This window comes from Buteo buteo, chromosome 27 (genome assembly GCF_964188355.1).
Source record: "Buteo buteo chromosome 27, bButBut1.hap1.1, whole genome shotgun sequence".
Taxonomy (NCBI): domain Eukaryota; kingdom Metazoa; phylum Chordata; class Aves; order Accipitriformes; family Accipitridae; genus Buteo; species Buteo buteo.
In genome coordinates this window covers 6,729,341-6,749,465 of record NC_134197.1, presented here as the reverse complement: position 1 = coordinate 6,749,465, position 20,125 = coordinate 6,729,341, and the positions used below count along the sequence as shown (strand labels likewise).

The following is a 20,125-nucleotide window of genomic DNA, read 5'->3' as shown; positions in this document are numbered from 1 at the left end:
AAGAACAGAAATCCAGTAGCAAAAATACTAGACGTATTAGCTCTTGTGATGAGCTCGGGGGTTTTAGCTCCTGTTTGCTGTGCTGTACTACCTCCCTACTATCATTTGTAGCCAAGTAAAAATTGCAAACATTGACACACTTCTAAATTATGGGCTCAGACTGGAATAGGTCATCAGGCTCCCATTTTTTTAACTAACCCTATTTAGCACCTTCTGTCAAGATGGTTTAAACATCCTCCTCATGACGTTTAATGAGAAGAGATGGGGCTGTGGACAATGCTGTGGAAACAGTGTTTGCAGTAAAGTGAAATGTGATAGAGATGCTGCCCAAGCAGTAATGATTTGTGAATGACTCCATTAATTAATCCACTTCCTCAGCCACAGTTGTACTGAATTCGTTAAGACAACCTGACCAAGGAACAGATTCGTGCAAGGCCAGGCTATATTTATAAGAAGATGGGGTCCCTGGGTAGGGAAAACCCACCCACCGACAGCAGTGGAAACAGCACAGATGTTAAGGTGGCCCAGGTGGACTTTGAAGCAGACTCCTATATGACAAGGACAAAAAAATAAGAGATTGCATGCAAGCATTTGTTGAGTTATTTAAATCCATAATTCTTCTGCTGAAAATAAATGAAGTACGCTTTCTGATGTTTCTGCCAAACCTGCGTGCCCTCAGACACTTCAACTATAAGCTGATGAAGGTGGAGTATACAGAGACAAGGCAGTCCGGAGAGGCCACCCATGCCTATGGCAGCTGTATGAGCACCTCACATCCCAAGGCTGGGGAAGATAAAGGAGTCTAACCGCCACCAACATCCCCAAGAACGAGAATTACGTTCACAGAGCAGACTTGGTTCAGGTCCAGCAGCTTTACTATATAGCATCGTACTTGCCAGGTGAGGTCCTCTGCTAGAGCATCGGAAACTCACGGAGGCCAAACTGAGTGCAGAAGAAACGCCGTTCCTCCCCTCTCTGCTCCCTCCTGACCTGTTCAAGGAACCCATAACCGAAACCTGAATGCACCAGATCAACTGCTTTATGGAAAGAGTGGTTAAAACCGCTTTATAAACTCACAAATCCTTAGTGTTACATCAATTTGTGTTAGTCAAGTGCTTTCAAATGAAAATCCAGACATGGTGCTAAATAACATTATTCTTGCTGACATTCGAGCAAGGGATGGTTCAAGAAGACAATACCTGAACACAATCTTATTTGCCAAAGATACCTGCTGAGGACTAAACATTTGTTCAGTGTCAATTCACGTATCATCTAAGTTTACTCTGACTCATCTTTTCAACTTGCTGTTTTCAAAAACCAAAAAAGGGCAAGAAAGCAGAAATTAGAATAAATGGGAGTGGGACAGTAAAGAGGATTTGCCTTTTTTGTTTAAAATATTTTTTAGCTACTTCTGTGGAAAAGCCAGCATTCATGTGCAAACACATGCAAAAAAGCAACATATGTTGCATTTGTATAGAAGACGTTTTATAACACATGCTGAGAATATAATAATATTTAGGGTGAAGGTAGGTACGTAATTGTTACACAGGAAACAACGTTTTCATTTGAAAAGCCACCCTGGTACTTACTAAAATAACAATCCAGCCACACAAAGCCCAGGAAAACACTGAGGGTGGTCATTTATAAAGTGTTTGTAAAAGATTACTACAGCAGCTGTCCAACAGACGACACACTACAGTTAATCTTCCTTTAAAAATAATGTAATGAATTTGTTTACTTTTCTGTGAGCCATGAAGCTTTCAAATAAAGTGACTGTAGCACATCATTAGAGCCGGTCTGATAAAGAGGCCTCTGCTTCTTCATACTTACAGTAAACGCGTATCTCTGTACTTTCCCTTCCCCCCCACATTCCTTGCATTATAAAAAGCTTTTTATCCCCCTCCCCGGCTGCTCCATTAAAAACAAAACAAGTTGCTCCCTCCCTGTAGGTCCCAACGTAAATACCGAGCCCTAACAACATTTGTTTCCAGCATCGCAGTTGATGCACCGTCGGCTGTCTGAAACGAGGACATTGTTCTCCCTGCGGGGCTGGGGCTGTCCCGGGCGTGAAAAAGTCAGGATTTACAGCTGGAGGTACCTTCTGCTGGCCCACAGCATCGTTCAAGGAAAATCGGATTCATCAGGCTTCTGTTTGGGACCCCTAGCACACATACTGTGAAAGAGATCGCAACCTCACAGCTCAAACAACTCTTCTAGTTGCAACTCTACTTATCCATCCACGTCAACTTGATTAATCTAGTAGTACGCACCACCATCTGTCCTTGACTGGGTTTTAATTTGAAAGCCTCAAGTTTTATGTGCTTCATAAAATACCTACACTTGGTGGTATATTCTCCACCGAAGCTGAGGGTAGTTTTATCGCAACGTAAAAAACCCCAACACAACCAAAAACAACCTTCCCCAAAACCTGGGACTCGAAAGAAAACAAAACCAAACCTTCCACTGGAATTTAAAGCCTAGCTGTATTTATTTTAACTCGGATGACCTCTGTTATGATACTTTACTGATGCATCTCTCCTTTCTTTAAATCAACAGCCTTATTTTTTAATTTCTCCTTCCCTGAACCATTAGTGTGACTTGTTTTCCTGAAAGATGTGTCCGGAGTTTGTGAGCCATTTGGATTAAGAGTTTTAGTAGTATGTCATTATTTAAATTTAAAAAAAACCCAACCAACAGGACTTCATTGTTTTGAGGTCATAAATATTCCACATTGTCTCCTTCTATATTTATAAAGTGACATCACAATTTGTAGTGCTACAATTTAGCCTTAACTACAACATTGTAAAGTCCCTATTTGAGTGTGTGAGACACTTGTTTATTGATGTGATAAATTTAAACCACATGCATACAGAAAAACACAACACTTGCTTATTTGCAGAGCCTGCTGAGAGCTACCACACCACCTTGGATTGTGGGCTCATTAGATCTCAATCTAAACAAGGTCAGGCGAGGTCAGTACACTTGAATGAATGACATTCAGAGGAGAGCCAGTGTTTTCTCGTGATTAAGGAGGTGGGAGTCTTCTATTTGGAAACTTTCCAGAAGGCCTCAAAAGGTGCTAAAAGGCATATTGCCACTGGATGCCACATTTGGAGTAAAAGACAGAACCCCAAGTCTTTAACACTTATGCTCATAAAAACCCATGTCATCTTTGCAAGGGTATGGAGATGTGAGCTCAGACATCTTCCAGCAAATTCCCAAAGTTCACACCACACCATCTCCATCTGTGTGCGAAGCGCTGTGACTGCCCGTACAGTGCCTTTCATCAATGCCAGGCTCTAAATTTCTGAATTGGACGTGAACATAGTAAATATACTGTAAATAGTCTAAGACATCTAACTCAAAATATCCCAAGGCTTCAGCTGTGGCAGTTTTAGATAGCAGTTAAAGTTTTCCACTATTATTTGTCATCTGGAAATATTGCACAAATTGTAACATTTTGCAAGTGATCTTTAGAAATGAGCTTACCCATCATAAAAGGGGAGCCATCTCAAACAGAAGTACAGCATTTAATAGTATAAAGCAGTCCTGCTAAGCAATTCAGAACAGTAAAAAAGGAACTATAACTGCAAGAGAAACTGGCAGAAAGATGTACCCAAGACAGGATTTCTTGAAGCACCTTGATCAGCCACACCACCAAATTTACTATTTCTTAGTACCAGTGAATCCAGCTCCTCCAAAAGCCAGTAGGCTTTTGTCCTTTTCTACCAGCACAGCAACACAAGTCTGTACAAGAGCAAAGCAAGCAACACCAGAAATTCAGAGGAATAAATTGTAACTCAACTAACAGCGACAAACATATAAAAAGGGCATCAAATTTTTGAACTCCAAAGAGAAAGATGGGGAAATGGATCATACGGCTTATTTCATAGTAGGAGCATTGTATCGCCTTGTTTGTTCATTAAGCTCATGTTATTTCATAACTTTTAACATAGAGAAATGTCAAAAGGTGCTTTGTTCACCGACCAAGGGCTGACGAGGAGCTACCAACCCATCACGTAATGGATTCTGCTAACAAGGAGCCTTTTGCCCCAAAAATGCCCCATGCACGATATCAGCATGCAAAAGGTTCTGTTTCTGTCTTACACAATACATACGAACCCAGATAAATAACTGGCCATCTGCCAGCTCAAAAACAAAAAGCGGAATCTATAAACACAGTTCAAAACCTATAAAGAAGAAAGGCTGGCAAATCCTGAGATGCAAGGTTCATAAAAGGAAGATTGACAAATGATTTACTATTGGAGGCTTGCCAAAGAACTGTGCTATAACGACAGCTATAGAATTTGCATAAAATAGTTCATGGCCATATTGAATTTAAATAACTATTTTCTATCATTTAGCACCTTATGAAAAGCAGTAGTATGACCAGAGAGGGCATATGAAATTTCATTACCACACAGAAAGCAAATTTTGAATGAAAAGTAGCATTTGTAGAAGTATACCTCCTTACATCATGTCTGTAGCACTCACAGAGGAAGATTTTTTTTTTTAATTATACATTGCTCAAAGAAAAAATTAGAATTTTTCATAAAAGCTAGGTGGTTTTAGAATCTCAATTCCTCACAACAAAAGCACTGGGAGTAACTTACAATTAGTTGATTTGGAAAGGTTTCTGTAGACGCAACCCAGGCAGAAAAGCCTCAGACAAGTTCTGCAAGAAGCCAGATTTAAAAAAGAACAAGCTTTTTATCTTTCTGATCCAGGAAAGGATTCTCCTAGTGCTTGTGTAAATGTTTTTTTTTTTAAAAAAAAAAGCAGCCTTGCGTACACAGCTATAATATCTCATAAGCACAAGGGATCAGGTAGCACCCTAAATTTGCAGCTGTAATTTAGAATAGATGCACCTTTATTAGCTTGAAACAGGGCTTAATTTGCAACTATGTGATCTTTACATATTTCATAAATTTACAGCCAATTCTGAAGAGCACATAAAGTGTTATCATTAAGAACTGCTGAATAAGAAGAAATTGAACAATTTACCAAATTAAATGAAAGCATTTATAGGCACACGGAACAATACGATTTACAGAACCTAGCTCATTGAATTCCACTTTATAGATTATTTGCTCCTGTAAAATACATACTGTAGTAGATTAAGTTCTAAGGCATAAATTAGTACCGTATTTTATTTCTCATTTTTCTTCACCAGTATCACAGTCCTGAGTACAACAGAAATATTTAAGACAACACCACGACTGCAGGCTTGGAGAATGCAGTTTTGCTTCATTTGCAACTACAGCACTGCCAGGAATTTTCACATATTTGTCGAAGGATTTTGCTTACTCTCTTACCCTTAATTAAACCATGTTAACCAATCAGCAGAAGAATTAAAAAAAAAAAAAGGAAACCCCTCGGAAATAATTTGTATCCACATCCCTGTGGCTTACACGCAGCCCTTTTAACCCCTCCCCAGAAACGCACAGAGGAATTTTAATAGAAGGAGCACGAGACAGTCGCAGAGCTCGGCATTTTCATCGCCACCAAAGTCGTCCCCTTTAGGGGTGCTGACAATCTCTTCCAGAGCTTAAAAAGGCTTTAGGCTGCAAGAGGAGGTAGAAGCAGAGCATAGGCTGTTCTGAAATCCTTGCTGGAGGATTAAAAAAAAAATAAATAAATAAAATAAAGCAACCCCAAACCACGAGCTCGATCTCCTCCAATGAAAGAGGTACCACAGGGTGTAGGCAGGTTGCCAGGCGAGCTCGGCAGCGTGACCGCACTGCATTGAGTTTCTTTAATGAAAGCCAGGAAAGAACACATTACACAGTGTTTCTTCTGAGAACCAGCTAGCCTCCAGTGATTGAAATCAATAAAAACAGTCGGCAAGGGGCCCAGTGGGGGAAGAGAGAAATCTCCGCTACAGCATTCAGTTTGCTTTCCACTTTCTCCCTCCCCCCCTAAAGTTAAACTCTGAAGATCACCATGACAAGCTCCTTCGCTTCCAGCGCTGGGAAGACGCTGGTGGGGATTTAAAGGAAGCGAGCGCTTTCCTTCGCCTCCCTGCTTCACCCCCCCGCCCCCGGCGCGAAGGAAATGAAAGGCTTGTTTGGAATCTGAATCCTGCCTGGAAAAACTTCCTCGGACAAGTGCATCGTTCTGTGTTTCAGGAAAGGGATGGATTTTACAGTCCGAGAACGCTAAAAGGTGAGAGGGGAAAGAAAACGCAGGAATCTGATTCAACCAGAGCCCACGTACAGGCTAGGATGCCCACCACGGCGGAGGGGACCTCTGGAACCGCGGGAAGGACTGCAAGCAAATGCCTGAAATTGGCACGATCCGCAGCCTAAAGCAGCCAAAACGTTAGGCAACACGTGACCGACGCACCGACCCAGGTAAGCAGAACCCGCTTTTAACAATTCCCTGTACCGCGTCCGAAATCAGGGCGAGACCTTTCTGCTTCAGCCTCTGCAGATTGCCCCACGTCCTTCCTCATTAACCTCGCGCAAGTTAACACTAAGCTCGTCCCGTCTGAAAATCGTGTCGGGCCGCTAATCCTCACTGAACCGTAAAACGTGCACAAAGGCCCTTTGTTTACCATTTTTGCGTTGAATTTGCCAGTTGACGAGGTAGGACGGGGCCGCCGGGTGAGTGCAGCCCCTCCAGGAGCTCACGATCCTGGTCCAGGAGGACCCGCTCGGAGTAAGGGAACACGGCGGACACCGCACGCTGGAGCCGACTGTGATCGGAGAGAGTGCCAGTAATGAATTTCTAATATGGTCCATATTTATCTATTTTATTTATATATTTTAATCACCATAGCAGCCACATACAGTACATACTTGCAGAGTTCCATGCGCTGATCTGTACTACAAATTACAGCAACTTGCATGCACAGGGGCTCGCCCCATTGTTTTGTCGAAAAGAACTTTGCAATTACTTGTTAATAGAGCCAAGGGGGATTTCTGGAACGTTGTTTAGGAATGACCAACATAGGTTTACCCAGCACGTGTATATTCTGCCATTACCCTAATGCATGCAGTTTTTATACAGACACTCCTATAAAAATGGGAAAAACACAGATCGCAGCTGTAGATCACAACATTCTTCTCAAGTTTTTGGCCAACTTCAGATGATTTATCTAGACTTCAGTGAGACACAAAAGGTGAAATCAAAGCCTGCCTTTTGCAAGGCAAGCAAAAACGATGATAGCTACATCCTTTTTCCAGCAGTGGCAGGAATTCGGTGGAACAGATAATAAATGGGTGCCTGTGGAGCAAGAGCAACCATGCTTGCTCCCCCATGCTGGTCATCGTTAGATGTTGACAGCAACACACGCACTCACTGCTGGAGAAGGCTGGGGAGGGACTGGATGCTTCCACTTCCACTCAATGTTTTGGCACCTCGTTATCCCAAAACCTGTAGGGTACGTAGCCTGGATGACTCCGATGGTAGAGAGAAGAGACTTCCCACCATCTCCTCCATTTCAGTACCGGCAGAGAGAATGCAAGAATTTAGTACAGCAAGTGCATATTTATTTCTGCAGGTGCAATGTTGCTCTTTCTTTGGAAAATGCAGCCTTTTAAGGGTGATTTTACTATTTTCGCATCACATGGAAATGGAAATGACCCACACACTTGAAGAGTGCCCTGGAGAACACCTCCATGGCAGAAGTAAGGGACTGTTATTTATGCACAGAAGTTTAAGCATTTTTAAAGCATGAACTGTTCTGATCAAGCTATGAAAATAGCTAAGGCAATATTTAAATAGTAAGAAGTTTTTACACTGATTTTATCAGTCCAGTTTTGAACTCTTCACACAACACAGTTGCAAAATTATAGCTGAAGATGTAACTAAAGAACAATAATTTACAATAAAAAAGCAAAGTTGTGATTCATAATCGAATATGGCCCGATATGAGTTTTGGGGCATATCCACAGACCCACGATTCACCTTTTCAAAATCTGTTCCATGTTTTGCCTCCCCCTGCACAGATCCTTTGGAGAAATGACAGCACCTTCATAGTTCAGGAATCACAGCAATCACTCCCACACCAATCAACAAGTCTGTTTTGCACTGCTCTTGAAGCTAAATTTAACCTTATGCAGAGGAACTCACTGAAGTCTTTACTTAAAATTTCAAACAAGGAAAGCTTAGGTGGGACTTAGACAATGCATATCATTTGTACCAATGTTCTCAAGCTCAAATGATACTCCTCCCCATTACTCCCTCAGCAGAAAATATAAATATTATCTTTAAAGCAGAGTGTAGGGTATTTTAGTTCATAGTAATGCATTTTTCAGAAGCTAAGCAGTATGAGTTTCCACAGTATTTACTGTTAATGGAACGTGTTCTTTTCAAACACACAACATAGAAAAAAAATTATTTTCTCATTCAGAAGTTTTGACCAAATACAGATATTCTAGCAGTCACACCACAAGGCAAGACTTGTCAGAGATTTTCAGTTACGCCAATGTTATTAAAGCAGACTCCCTGAACAGTGACCCAGTCCTTCAGCCTCTTCCTTTAGAGTATGGAGATCTGGAAGAATCCCATGTTGCTTTGCTGAGTTGGATACAACAAAACAGAACTAATGGGAACCTATTTCTTACATTTCCACTAGTCTTGATAGTCCCATATCATCGGGAGTACTTCATCTTCAACAACAAATCACATCTTCACCATAGTCAAGAGTTCCTAATAGTTCATGCCAATTGTCCTTCCAGCAATATACGTTGGTAAAAGAGCTTTTTGAAAACAGTATATAAGGTTTTGTAACAGTCAGCAAAGTAGATAAAATGATTCTAAAGGTGGAAGGACAAACATTTTGTTTTAATCTCACCTATCTAAATCTTTATGAAGGGAAAGATCTGGGGTTCTACAAAACAAGTGGAATGGCTATTCCAAAAATGCTGAAATTCAACAAACAAGTGCAAACATCAGGGTCTGCTAAACACCTGGACAGCCCATCTTGGGTGAAACACAATACTTGTGTCTGCACTGGTGGAAAAAGCGTTACCATCCCTTTCAAATGAACGTGATCTGACACTTCTTGAATACTCTAAAGCTTCCAAGGTATCTCCTTTCTTATTTACACCAGTGGTTCATGTTCACAGTACTGGATTCATTCAGCTGCGTATATTTAGTTTGCTGAAATTGACAGCTTCTCTGTAACATACCCATTCTGACTCAAAAAATGGAACACAATTAAGCATACAGTTGGAGAAGGTACATTTTTTCCCCATCTATGGGAAAGACTAGTGAAGCAGAAGACTAATTATTAAATGAAAAAAATAAATGGTTATCAATCCCTAGGAAAGGTGGGCTTTCCTTACAATTCAAACAGGAATCCTTATGTTTGACTTCGGAAGACATTTTTTGTTAAAAAAAAAAAAAGCCATCAAAACCTGTAGAAAAACTTCAGACCTCTTTACGAAGAAATTGTCATTAGCTCCAGAGTTCAACAGGATGTATATCTAGAGGGAATTAATGTCCTGGTGTATATACACTCTACTTTCAAACCCTCTGTATTCTCCGAGACCTCAACAAAACTTCTATTCGTTAATTTATTATGAAATAAAACTAGCATCACTTGTAGTTTGCTATACTAAGATCTTTTAAAAAAAACTAGCTAAATATTCCAGAATGTATTTCATACATACATACATTTATATACACTCAACTGCACACACACACGTATGCAGGAACATGCAATTTTCAATTTGTGATGAACAAGACCCAAAAGGAGACACTCAATAAAAGGGAGTGGGCAGGATTAATTTCTTTAGCAGAATGTGTTCATGATTCAACGATCCTAAAATAGGCAACCACAGCAACACCCAGAACACAGGCAGGACCTCAACTGTCCTGCGCGTTCATACCATGACAACTGAGCATAAGGGTATCAACAACCTCAACTCATGTTTTGCCACTTGATTTGCTTTACAATAGGATAAATGGTTTGGGAGACAGAGAATTGGACCCTAAGTTTGGTTATGAAAAGAGAGACATCTTAACACAAAATAAGGAATGAATATGATGGACATTACAGATTTTTGCATTTGACTTTATGCCCAGTGATAACCAGAGATGGGTGACTTAGACTGTGACAGTTAATTTCTGTGAAATGATTATTCTTGTAAATATATGTAATTTCCATGAATAGACCTTTGAACACCTGTATGCAGAATCTGAACCTGTTTAAAGGAACTATAAAGCTCCATTTGTATGTCATGTACAGTTCAGTTCCCACTGAATATCGTATCCTAAGGAGTTTTATCTCAAGAAGGAAGGTAAAGGAATAAAGTTTCTAAGAGCTGGCACGAATTACATGATCTAGCTTTCCTTCAGGTCTGCTTGCTGTTCTTCCGATCACAATGATCGAGTGCAAGTAGTACTGTCTCATTAAACATGACTGGTAGGAAGAAAGAATTTGAATATGTTGTTTGTCAGTTTGAAATGGTCTCCTGAAAGTGCCTTAAGAAAATGTCATCCATATTTTCATCATTTTGAAAGTCGCTGAAATTAAAGTACAATCCATTCCCCAAATCCTATTTATTTAGCAACGCTTTACATGCTTTCTGTTCTTGTGAGCTCCCTGATAACTATACATCTATGATACTAACTCTTAAGCTCTCCAGATTTATCACACAGCCCTGGAATACTGAAATGACATCTGGTTTTTATAGCATCAGGTGTGCCCTCATTATGCTTTTGTGAGGCAGAGCAGAAAATTGAAAAACAATTATGATTTAAGACCCTAAATTAAAACCTGTCGACTGTTTAGTAAAAATACTCCATAAAACCTGTTTGTATTTCAACAGACCACACTGAAGGATATCATTGTAAAAGCAGCACAAAAGATGGTGTTGGTGGTGTTTGCTTATTTTGGAATTAAGGAACATAGCAAGTTATCCTAAAATAAAATTGTATTAATCTACATTTCAATAATAAGTAGCTTACACATATCTATAAAATACATAGTATAATTTACATGGATTGAATTTACAACTCGTGTTAGTTTCTAATTCAATTTTACATGCAGAAGTTACATTTTACATCTTTGACAAACCAAGTATAAACACAACAGAAAATGGCAGTTGCCCACATGATTTTAAAGTTATGTACAAAATAGAGTGGATAATTACAGATGGAATAACATGTAAAATACAAGAAAGCACGGACCAACAGACTAACAGGAGGATTAAGTTTATCACATACCTGTTCTGTTATCATGTCATTTTGCAGGGATCAAAAGAAAGGAAAGTTTTAAGGTAGGAACAACAAGCAACTTCTTCATTGCACACAGGGCAGCCCAGCAAAAAGCACTGGAGATGGTCATTAGAAAATGCAGACCGCCAAAGGTAAATGTTTGAATTGTTAGTGAAAGAAGAGTCAAGATTTCCATAGCGCATACAGGATAATGGCTAGGGTGGGAACAGATTGCAAAGCTTTCAAAGTGAAGGAGTTTATGCTTGGCAGAAGGAAAAGAGACCAAAGGAAGAGAGAGATTAATAGCAAATGGAAGGTCCATCTCAAGGGAGATTCTGATCTTCAGGAAATTTTTAAATAATTTTAACTGGTCTGGAAAAAAGCCAAGACATCAGAATTCTTTTTTGAATGGCAACAGAAAAGCTTTGTATTTTTTTTTACTTGCCAACAATACAACATACTTTGAAACAGAAAAATCAAAGTAAAACCAAATTTAAATTAAGATTCTACCTTAACATGAGATGTTCTGGTATTACGAATGTGAAATGAGAAAGCAGATGTCACACTTCTCTGTTGAAGATTAAATTTAAAGTCAAGATGTCTCCTAAAACACTTTACATAAAATTGCAATCTCCAAAAGAAAAAAAAAAACAACAAAAACCACAAGTTTGACAAAGAAATTCTCTCATTTTTTCCTTTTCTTTTTTTAAACTTTGTTTAGAAATGAGTACGTTCCCTTGGAATACTGGGAGCTAAAATCATACTGGAATGTCATAAGGTAGAAATGGAGAGAGGACCTCCTGCCAGTGATGCAGGCAGCATAGTTACTGAAATGTGAAGTCAAGGGGAATAGTGAACACTGGAAAAGTTAGAGAAGCCAGGAAAATCAGCACCTATTTTTCTTTCAAGATAGCAATGACAAAACACTGTAGTTCCTGCACAGGATTCTTCCAGACTCTCTGAATGAACTTTTCATTTATTTAATGCTTTCATAAAATCTGTCATTGACCCTTAAAAACTTCTATTAATTGACTTCAAAAATTCTAAAGCAATTTTGAAGCACTGACTTATCTCCTACTGTACATGACCAACCAGGCATCCAGTAACAATAAGAGGTGCAAATTCATGATTAATTCCAACTTTCAAGTTATAAGCAGGAGCATGATTCATACTTTTCCTGGCTTTGAAAATGTTTACAGCAGTATTTATTTTTTTTTTACTTCTACACCCAGATCTTGCTATGATTAGACTTGGGATACAACTGGAAATGAAAGATAATAATCTGATTCTTCAAACACTCTTGACAACTTTCATGGCAGGAAGTATGCTTCATGTTGGCAGTTTTAAGCCAAACTTTGCAACTTGTCCAAAGTAACATAAATTTAAACCAATTGTGGAACTTCTCAGCTTAAAAATTTCTAGCTTTCAGGCCCATGTTCAGCACAACAACATATCACAGAACAACATTTTCTCCTTTCATGCAGTATGTATTCATTTTTACATACATAAAATCAAAAAGGGTTACAGCTCCTAGAGCCTCCAACTGGATAAACATTCCCAAACTATTTTGTTTTGTATACATTTTTGCATGTCAGCTCTTTTGCACGTTTACGTGTCTGCCCAACGTAGCTGCAATTAGCATGGCCCAACATGGCAAACAGAGCTGCCAGCCATCGCTCCTGCATCCCACCCAGGGGCTTCTGTGCTCCCTGTCCCTCGCAGGGAGCCCTCGGCTCAGGAAATACGGCAACAAAGCCTAAAGCACCGTTGAGCTTGGCAACATGACAGAGAGAGTTCTTCAACAAGGTGGAAATGCTGCTCAGAGATTTAAAAAAAAAAAAAAATTAAAAAAAAAAAATAAAATCAAAGAACCTTAAAGAATTAGCTATAATGCTATTCTGTCCCCAAAGGTGATACAGCTCCTCTCTCGTTCTAGATTTGTCACATCAACATCTACATAATTTGATTAAGAACTTGATATCTTAAATCCGCCACACCTTATGAACAGTAGGACTAGAAAATCTGAAACAAATCCATGAAACCACCTGGACAATATTGCAGTTTTCTGCACGCAGACCCAGCAGGAAGGCCACAAGAGGCGACCCTCGTGCAGAAAGACGATAGACCTGGGCCCTACAACTTCCACCCAACGTAAAGCTGAGCTTAGCTGCCAGGGGAATTCTGCAGGAGTGAAGCATAGCAAGCAAAACTCCAAGTAGTAGGTAATACAGTTTGCGTAACATTTTTCAGCTCTCAGCTGGTAGTGATTTTAGGGAACGCGAGAGTTCAGAAAGATACCATACTGTGTTTTAACTATGGTAATCAACATAACTAACAGTTCTGGTCTATGCTTTCTAAAGCTTAGACGTACAATACAATTCTAGTTTTGCAGTCAGGCCTTCTAATTTTCATATGTTTTTACGCATCAGCAGAGCCTTCTATTACTACACTGCTAGGCTAGCCTTGGCCAAGGGCGAGATGTTGTGGTTGGCAGATCTTATACATTCGTTTATCTAATGACTAATCTGAGATGCAATTTCATAATGACTGTGAAGATTCCTGCTGCTCTAAAGAAGGCCATGGGACTTACTCTAATGACCAGCCCAAAGAAGAATGGTGATATATACTGGAGAATTCAAACAGCACACAAGATAGAGCGAAAAATATAAACTCTGCATACATGAGGCCCTCACTGGCAAAATATATAGAATGTTCTTAAGTTGACAGTTTTATAACTCTAAATGGTTTCGCAAATGAAATCCAAACAAAAGAGCAGAGACGTACTCTAAATCACTCAGCAATTGCTGCTTAGAAAAACCAGCAACCACTAACTCCAGCAAACAAAAAGAGTTGCTTTAAGGAAGCTTAATGAATGGAAAAAATGTCAGCTTTTTTCTTGTTGTTCTTTCAGCTTTATTTTTCTATATTCTTGAATCTATACACGTAATGATTCAGTTCACCCTGACAAATATGGTATAACCAACTATCAATCACATCAACTTTTTATATGTTGAGAGAAGTCAGATACCAAATGATAAAACGAGTTCAGGCAGAGGGCATATGTTAAGCAGCTGTGAGTCCGTTTAAGCTGTCTATACGTCTAAAAGCTTAATGCCATTACACAGAGCTCTGATTTCTTCCTTTCCCGCCTTACACTAGAATATCCACATTATATATAATAGAAATTATTAACTTACTGGAAGAAATATAGTAATACAGTGACTGTAGCAGTACAAACAATATGATTATAAATTAGATGTCGTATATTTTGCTCACAGTGAAAGACTACACAACCAAATACTTCTGTTTAGGCTCTAAGGGAAGCTTTACTTAGGAATAAAAGAATCTCAGGTAATAGTTTCAGGAACAATTTAAACCCACATAAGTTAGTACTGCTGCCAAAAGACACACTCTCCATTTTCTCCCACCTCTTCCTTGGGTTGGCACAAGTGCTTGTACAGTCTTGTAAACTCATCTAGGTTAAAATTACCTCTCTATCCCCCCGCAAAGGTTACTTTAAAACCAAATCAGTTCCTTAATGCAATTCACTGTGAATATTTCTGCCAGTAAAAAGAGGAGGTGATAGAAAGGTGGAAGCAAGTGCCTGTGCTGCTTGTGGGATCCCACTTTTTGCAGCCTCTGGCTGAAAGCACCATTCCTTAAAATAAGTAAGTGTAAAATACATAGTGTAATAAATATAAGTGTAAAATACGTAATGTTGCTATGTGTATCCTACCTTTTACGTATAGGGGTGATGAACTTCAGCTTGCCAACTCTCAAATTATCACAGAACTTTTGGCATTTGCTGCTTTTCAGGAGTGCCGTGCATTGCACGGTTTTGGGCTTTCAATTATTTCCCTCTAATTTCAAAATGGCAGTAGAGGCCTAGTAAAGGCAGAAAACAATTTTTGCTTCCGAGGGCCTGAACTCAGGCTGTTCCCATGAAGCATGAGGGTACGTTCGTCACCAAGAGCCTAGTTCCGTTATCAAGACCGGTGATAACATTTCCAGCGACCTCAGGCAGAGGCTGCAAAAAACTAAGACAAAGGAGGCAGCAGGGAGTGGGGAAGGTTTTAGCAAAAAGGAACAAGAAACTGAAGGGAGTCAGAAGAATTAGTGTTTATACACAGGAGGAACAGAAGGAGAACTGAAAGTACAAGGAGCAGGAGTATCTGGTAATTGCACAGGAGGGCACTGCGGGGCAGGCCGGGGGACCGCGGGGAATAGATGGGGTAATACAAGAAGCAAAACAAGGCTGATGGATGTGCTAAACCACACAAAATACCACAAAGGGGGGGTGTAATGGAAGAAAGGGAAACAGAGGCAAAAGTAAACCCATGAGAAAAGTGGAGGACATAAAACCCTAGAGCACATAAGTAATATGACTGGAATAGCTGCTGTTCTGTGTTTAGAGAGATGGTCAAGAGTAAAAATGGCATCTCCCCAAACAAGGCACAGGACAGAGCAGGTAAACAGAAACACCTCCAAATGGAGAACAGGCAGCTCTCCCTGCTCGTTGCTCAGATATGGATACTTAACATCGAGTACAGAATCTGAGAACATCACCCAGAAGGCAGCTACTATTTCTCAAAGTTAAGCAAACCAGAAAGCAAACAATGAGGTGGTATTTTTAAATGTATGGTTTCCAATTTGTGATTTAACCCAAGATTACCAATAACATATGCTTCATGGTTTTATTATTCAAAATGTGTTAGGCAAGAATCAGTCTATTGGGGATCCAAGAGAACCATTTTCCTTCTATACAGAGGGTGAGCATTTGCTATAGGACTGTAACAACATGGACCAAATGCCTTCACTAGGTATTTGATAATTTTGATAAAGATATTTTTCTTGGAGACACAAGAAAATAAATTTTTAAAAAATCAACAGATAACCAGTATAGCAATTTAGAAATTTTTATAGTGTACAGAACTCACATTTTCACAATACTGAAAGTATAAAAGAGAAGTCCCTCTCTGTTCTTGATCCTGTTAGGTGAGCTACTTGTTCAATTATATTCTCCCTTCAGATGACATTCTCTGGCTGCTAGAGCTGTTATTCCTTGAACCTCAGTGTTTAACTGTTCAGCACATACACTGACTTCCTGCCCATCAAAAACTGAAGCATAGCCAGGAAACAAACAGCCAGGGAAACAGATAGACTAAAATTGGAGTTGTCAAGTTTTCTAGCCTTTTCAAATTATACCTGCAGTGAGAAGATGCTGGTTAGCTTCCTGCATTTTAGAATGAGCAAGAAAATCCCCTTCACTTACTACCTAGCAATCAGTGGTCAACAAACGCATCAGAAGCAATTTTTTGCTTTTGTTGCAAGAATTCATGCTTTTGCTTGCTAATTCTGGGATGGGTAATGGTAGCAGTCAATTATTAAATTGCTCCAGTAGTTTAACAGATGGTGACTGAGTTCAATATAAAAATTTTGCTTTTATTATTTAGCTAATTAAATAAACAAATGCTACCAAATAATAATAACCCATACCCATAACTTTATTAAGATATCTAATCGAGAAAATAAATTATCTTCACATACTGTACAAATACATGACAAGATGCGGTCAAGGCAGTTGAAGAGAGAGGAGAACAATTTGCATCACCACACTCTGTCCTTCCCTTTGCATTTCCTCTTGGAGTTGCATCAGTTCAGCAATTACTCAAAGCAAGCAGCAGTACCCTGTTAAAAGTTAAACTCTAGCAACCTTTTCAAAAGACTTACAATTCTGTAAACAGAACACACAATAATCACTGAAGTCTGTAACCTCACAGCAGATACACACTGTGATATGCTATACTACCAGCAGAACAGGGCACAGAAATCGTAAGAATCAACTGAGAATTTGAAATCTTATTGCAAAAACTTTAATTTGGTCTACTTAAAACTCTTAGTCACGGGAAGCATGAAAAAATGTCTTTTACAAGCCTATGTGTCTCTGAGTACACTCACATTATTAGCTACTTAGTACAAAGTCTTACACTACCGGTGCGGAAAAGGAGTTCACACCTTCTACTTCAAGAATAGGAAGAGGAATGGTATCTAATACTAACAATTTAAATACTACCAGGATCTTGAAGCACAGCCATTGAAATAGAAGGTAATGAGACAACTAGATCCAACACCTCTCTAAAAAAACGATATGGAGAATTTCCACCTGGGAACTGCTCTTATTTAGTGTCAGGACAGAAGACTGCTCTGCCTTCTTAACCCACCCACTTAGAAATGTGTTTATCTCAAAATCAATTTGATGTTCAACTATCAAGTTATCTTTTTGCCAAAAATATATAGCTAATATAAAAGTAACTCAGCAAATCAGTGCATCTACAGCAGAAGTAATAACTTAAATTTGACACACTGATGTGCCTTCCTCATATGCAAAAGGGTAAAAGAAAATGAGTAAGAACTTCCATAGTTTAGTTGTTTTATGCAGAACTTTAAAAAAAAAGAAAAATCAGTAAACAAGCTAGTTTAGTAATTTTATTCACCTTTGCTATAAAATTGCTCCATCTTACACCTTTGTTTTCTCATTTAATGTTACATATAGGCATATGAAACCGATTTCACCCAATACTGACGGACTAACAAAACATTGTCATTTTAACTATTCTTTAAATTTTCAGTTCCTTCAGAAAGGAATTTCCACATTACCAGCATTAGACAGCACTACAATTTGACTGGTCTTTCCCTAGTGGAACTACTAGAATTTAAACATAAACCTGTGCTATTTAACATGAATGCAGAAGGGTCTTTTATTTTGACCAAAGTACTTGGGGTCATTGGTACAGAAGTAATGACACGTAAAGTGTTCAGGTACAAAATGTCTAATTCTTCAAACATTAGGTTAATTTGTTTTCTAAACCTAAACCAATATTTGATCAGTTGAGCAAATATTTGAAATGCATTTGACTAGTTATCTATTTAGAAAGAGAACACATTTATTTAAAATTACTTTTTCCCCTTCAGTCACCACAGAACAAAAGTAAGATCGAGCTCACCAAATCTTAAGATTATTTCACCTGGTCTCAGATTAGACCCCTCCTAACAGATTATTGTTGTAAGGACACTAGTGGTAAATGAGAAATGCTTTAGGAATAGGAGTGCTTTAATAGGAAAGAACAGATATGCTGTAAGAACTGATATTGCAAAACACTCTTCATCTACTATTTAAATAACCAAGGCTTAGTTTTACCCTTAATTTAGGTACTAGTTTTACCCCTGAATTAGGTATTAAGTATGAGCTGTTCTCCATGATGAATTCTGCTGTAAAAGTAACATCTGGAGGAATCATGATGTCTTCCAGTCATGACCACAAGTAAAATCTGTCCTTTTGTTTAAAAGAAACGCTCAGCCTCTATGCTCCTTGTAATTCCCCGCCAAGCACATCCATGATATTCTTACACCTTTCAGGTTGTCTCCACCTGTGCAGCTGATCTCTTTGCCCTCGTGTCAGGGCAAAGTTCAGTATCCCAAGAACAAAAAATTAAATTTGGTCTCAGACCAATTCTTGGGATAGAGTTTTACATTGCAACGAGATTTCATTAAAGACAGTTTTGATAATAATCGTGTGAAGGTGAGACATTGCGCGGGGAATCTGAGCTAGGGGCGTGCAGAAATCAGGATCCTGTCCCCACTCTTGGTCCAGCAGTGCTGGCTGCAGGCGAGATGGCTTTCTCCAGCTGGGTGTGGAATGCCTCCCAGACCAGAGAGATTCCTCGGGCAATGCGCTCTGGTGCTTGATTACAGTGAAAAATGTTTTCCTCATATTCAGATGTAGTGCCCTGTTTCATTTTATGACCACTTCTCATTCTCCCGCTGTGCATCTCAGCAAGGAGCCTGGCTCCAGCTTCTTGGCGACCTCCTCCTAGGGAGGGGATTTGGCCCAAGTAGAAAAGGAATTATACATCAGTTATTACGTTACTATTCTACTAGACATTTTTTATCCATAATACTTAAATATCCTTTTCAACAACACAGTACTCAACAAGTAAATACTTTAAGTGCAAATCTATAATGTTTCCACAAAAAAATTAAAGATGCAATTAACAACACGCAGCTCAGGTACTCCTGAAGCTTTATTAAAGTACAGGTATACGCTACTACTTGCTAAATTTTGAACCAGAGAACACCCATCCTTACTGCAGTGGAATACATCACTATACCATTTAGGTGAAAGGAAGAAACATTTGACAGTAGAAACATTCATATTAAAATCTATGCAAAATTTCTGACAGGCTGCAAAAGACAAAGTCTAAAGAAGCGAAAAGCATAATCATCTCAAGGTTTATCTTCAGTTTAAAACTGGAAGCATGATCAAAAGACTGAAAAAGAGCTGTTACTTCCAAATGAATAAACTGTTCAGCCTATAAATTTATTAGAAATAAAAGCAGAAAAATAACTTTCTAATACAGTTCCTCTTACATGCAATTGTCAAGCTTTTTAAGCATTTTTATCTGTTCAAAGAGTAGATCTACTGCCCAACTGTTTGTATATCTTGCCTTTTAAGTAAAAAAACTGCTTTAAATCCCACACTGAGAGGTGTCAGAAACATAAAAGAGCACACAGACTTCTAACGGCTTCTGAAATCTTTCACCCATAACCAACGCCTTAAAACTTTCATTGCTTTCTTTTTAGCTTTTTAGAATAAGGTTTGTATTTGGATTTCAATTAAATTAGGCTTAATGTTCCTGGTACTGTAATAATTTCAAGTATTAATAATTTTCATAATTCTGTCCAAAAAATTTTAATCATCTGTCTTCTTTACATAGTTACATGTTTACAATAGGACACCAACTGTAGGTTCTCTGAAATACTTCAAAAGTTACACTGACAGAGATGCCATTTGTGAATTCTGCTTTAGCATATGTTCAGTATATAAAGTTATTTAAGTGCTGTACAATAAATAATCCAGCAACATATGCTTTCAACACATTTGCAAGTAAAGTCATAA

General features: G+C 38.8%; 2 protein-coding genes across 7 annotated transcripts in view; one reads left to right on the top strand and one right to left on the bottom strand.

Moving 5' to 3' along the window:
• Nucleotides 1–20,125, bottom strand: part of CHLSN (cholesin) — a 132,993-nt gene that overhangs the window by 27,843 nt on the left and 85,025 nt on the right. The window contains exon 1 of one of the 5 annotated variants that reach the window (XM_075058676.1): nucleotides 6,557–6,697. The exons of the other annotated variants lie outside the window; for them this stretch is intronic. Within the exon in view, the coding sequence (XP_074914777.1) occupies nucleotides 6,557–6,559 (3 nt within the window). The 5' untranslated portion in view covers nucleotides 6,560–6,697. Of the gene's footprint in view, nucleotides 1–6,556; nucleotides 6,698–20,125 lie in introns of those variants that run through there. 5 annotated transcript variants of the gene reach the window in all.
• The window catches only part of GPR146 (G protein-coupled receptor 146), a 55,717-nt gene continuing 41,071 nt past the window's right edge, over nucleotides 5,480–20,125 (top strand). For both annotated transcript variants that reach the window (XM_075058670.1, XM_075058669.1), the window contains exon 1: nucleotides 5,480–6,353. The gene's annotated coding sequence lies outside the window, so the exon portion shown is untranslated. The remainder of the gene's footprint in view (nucleotides 6,354–20,125) is intronic.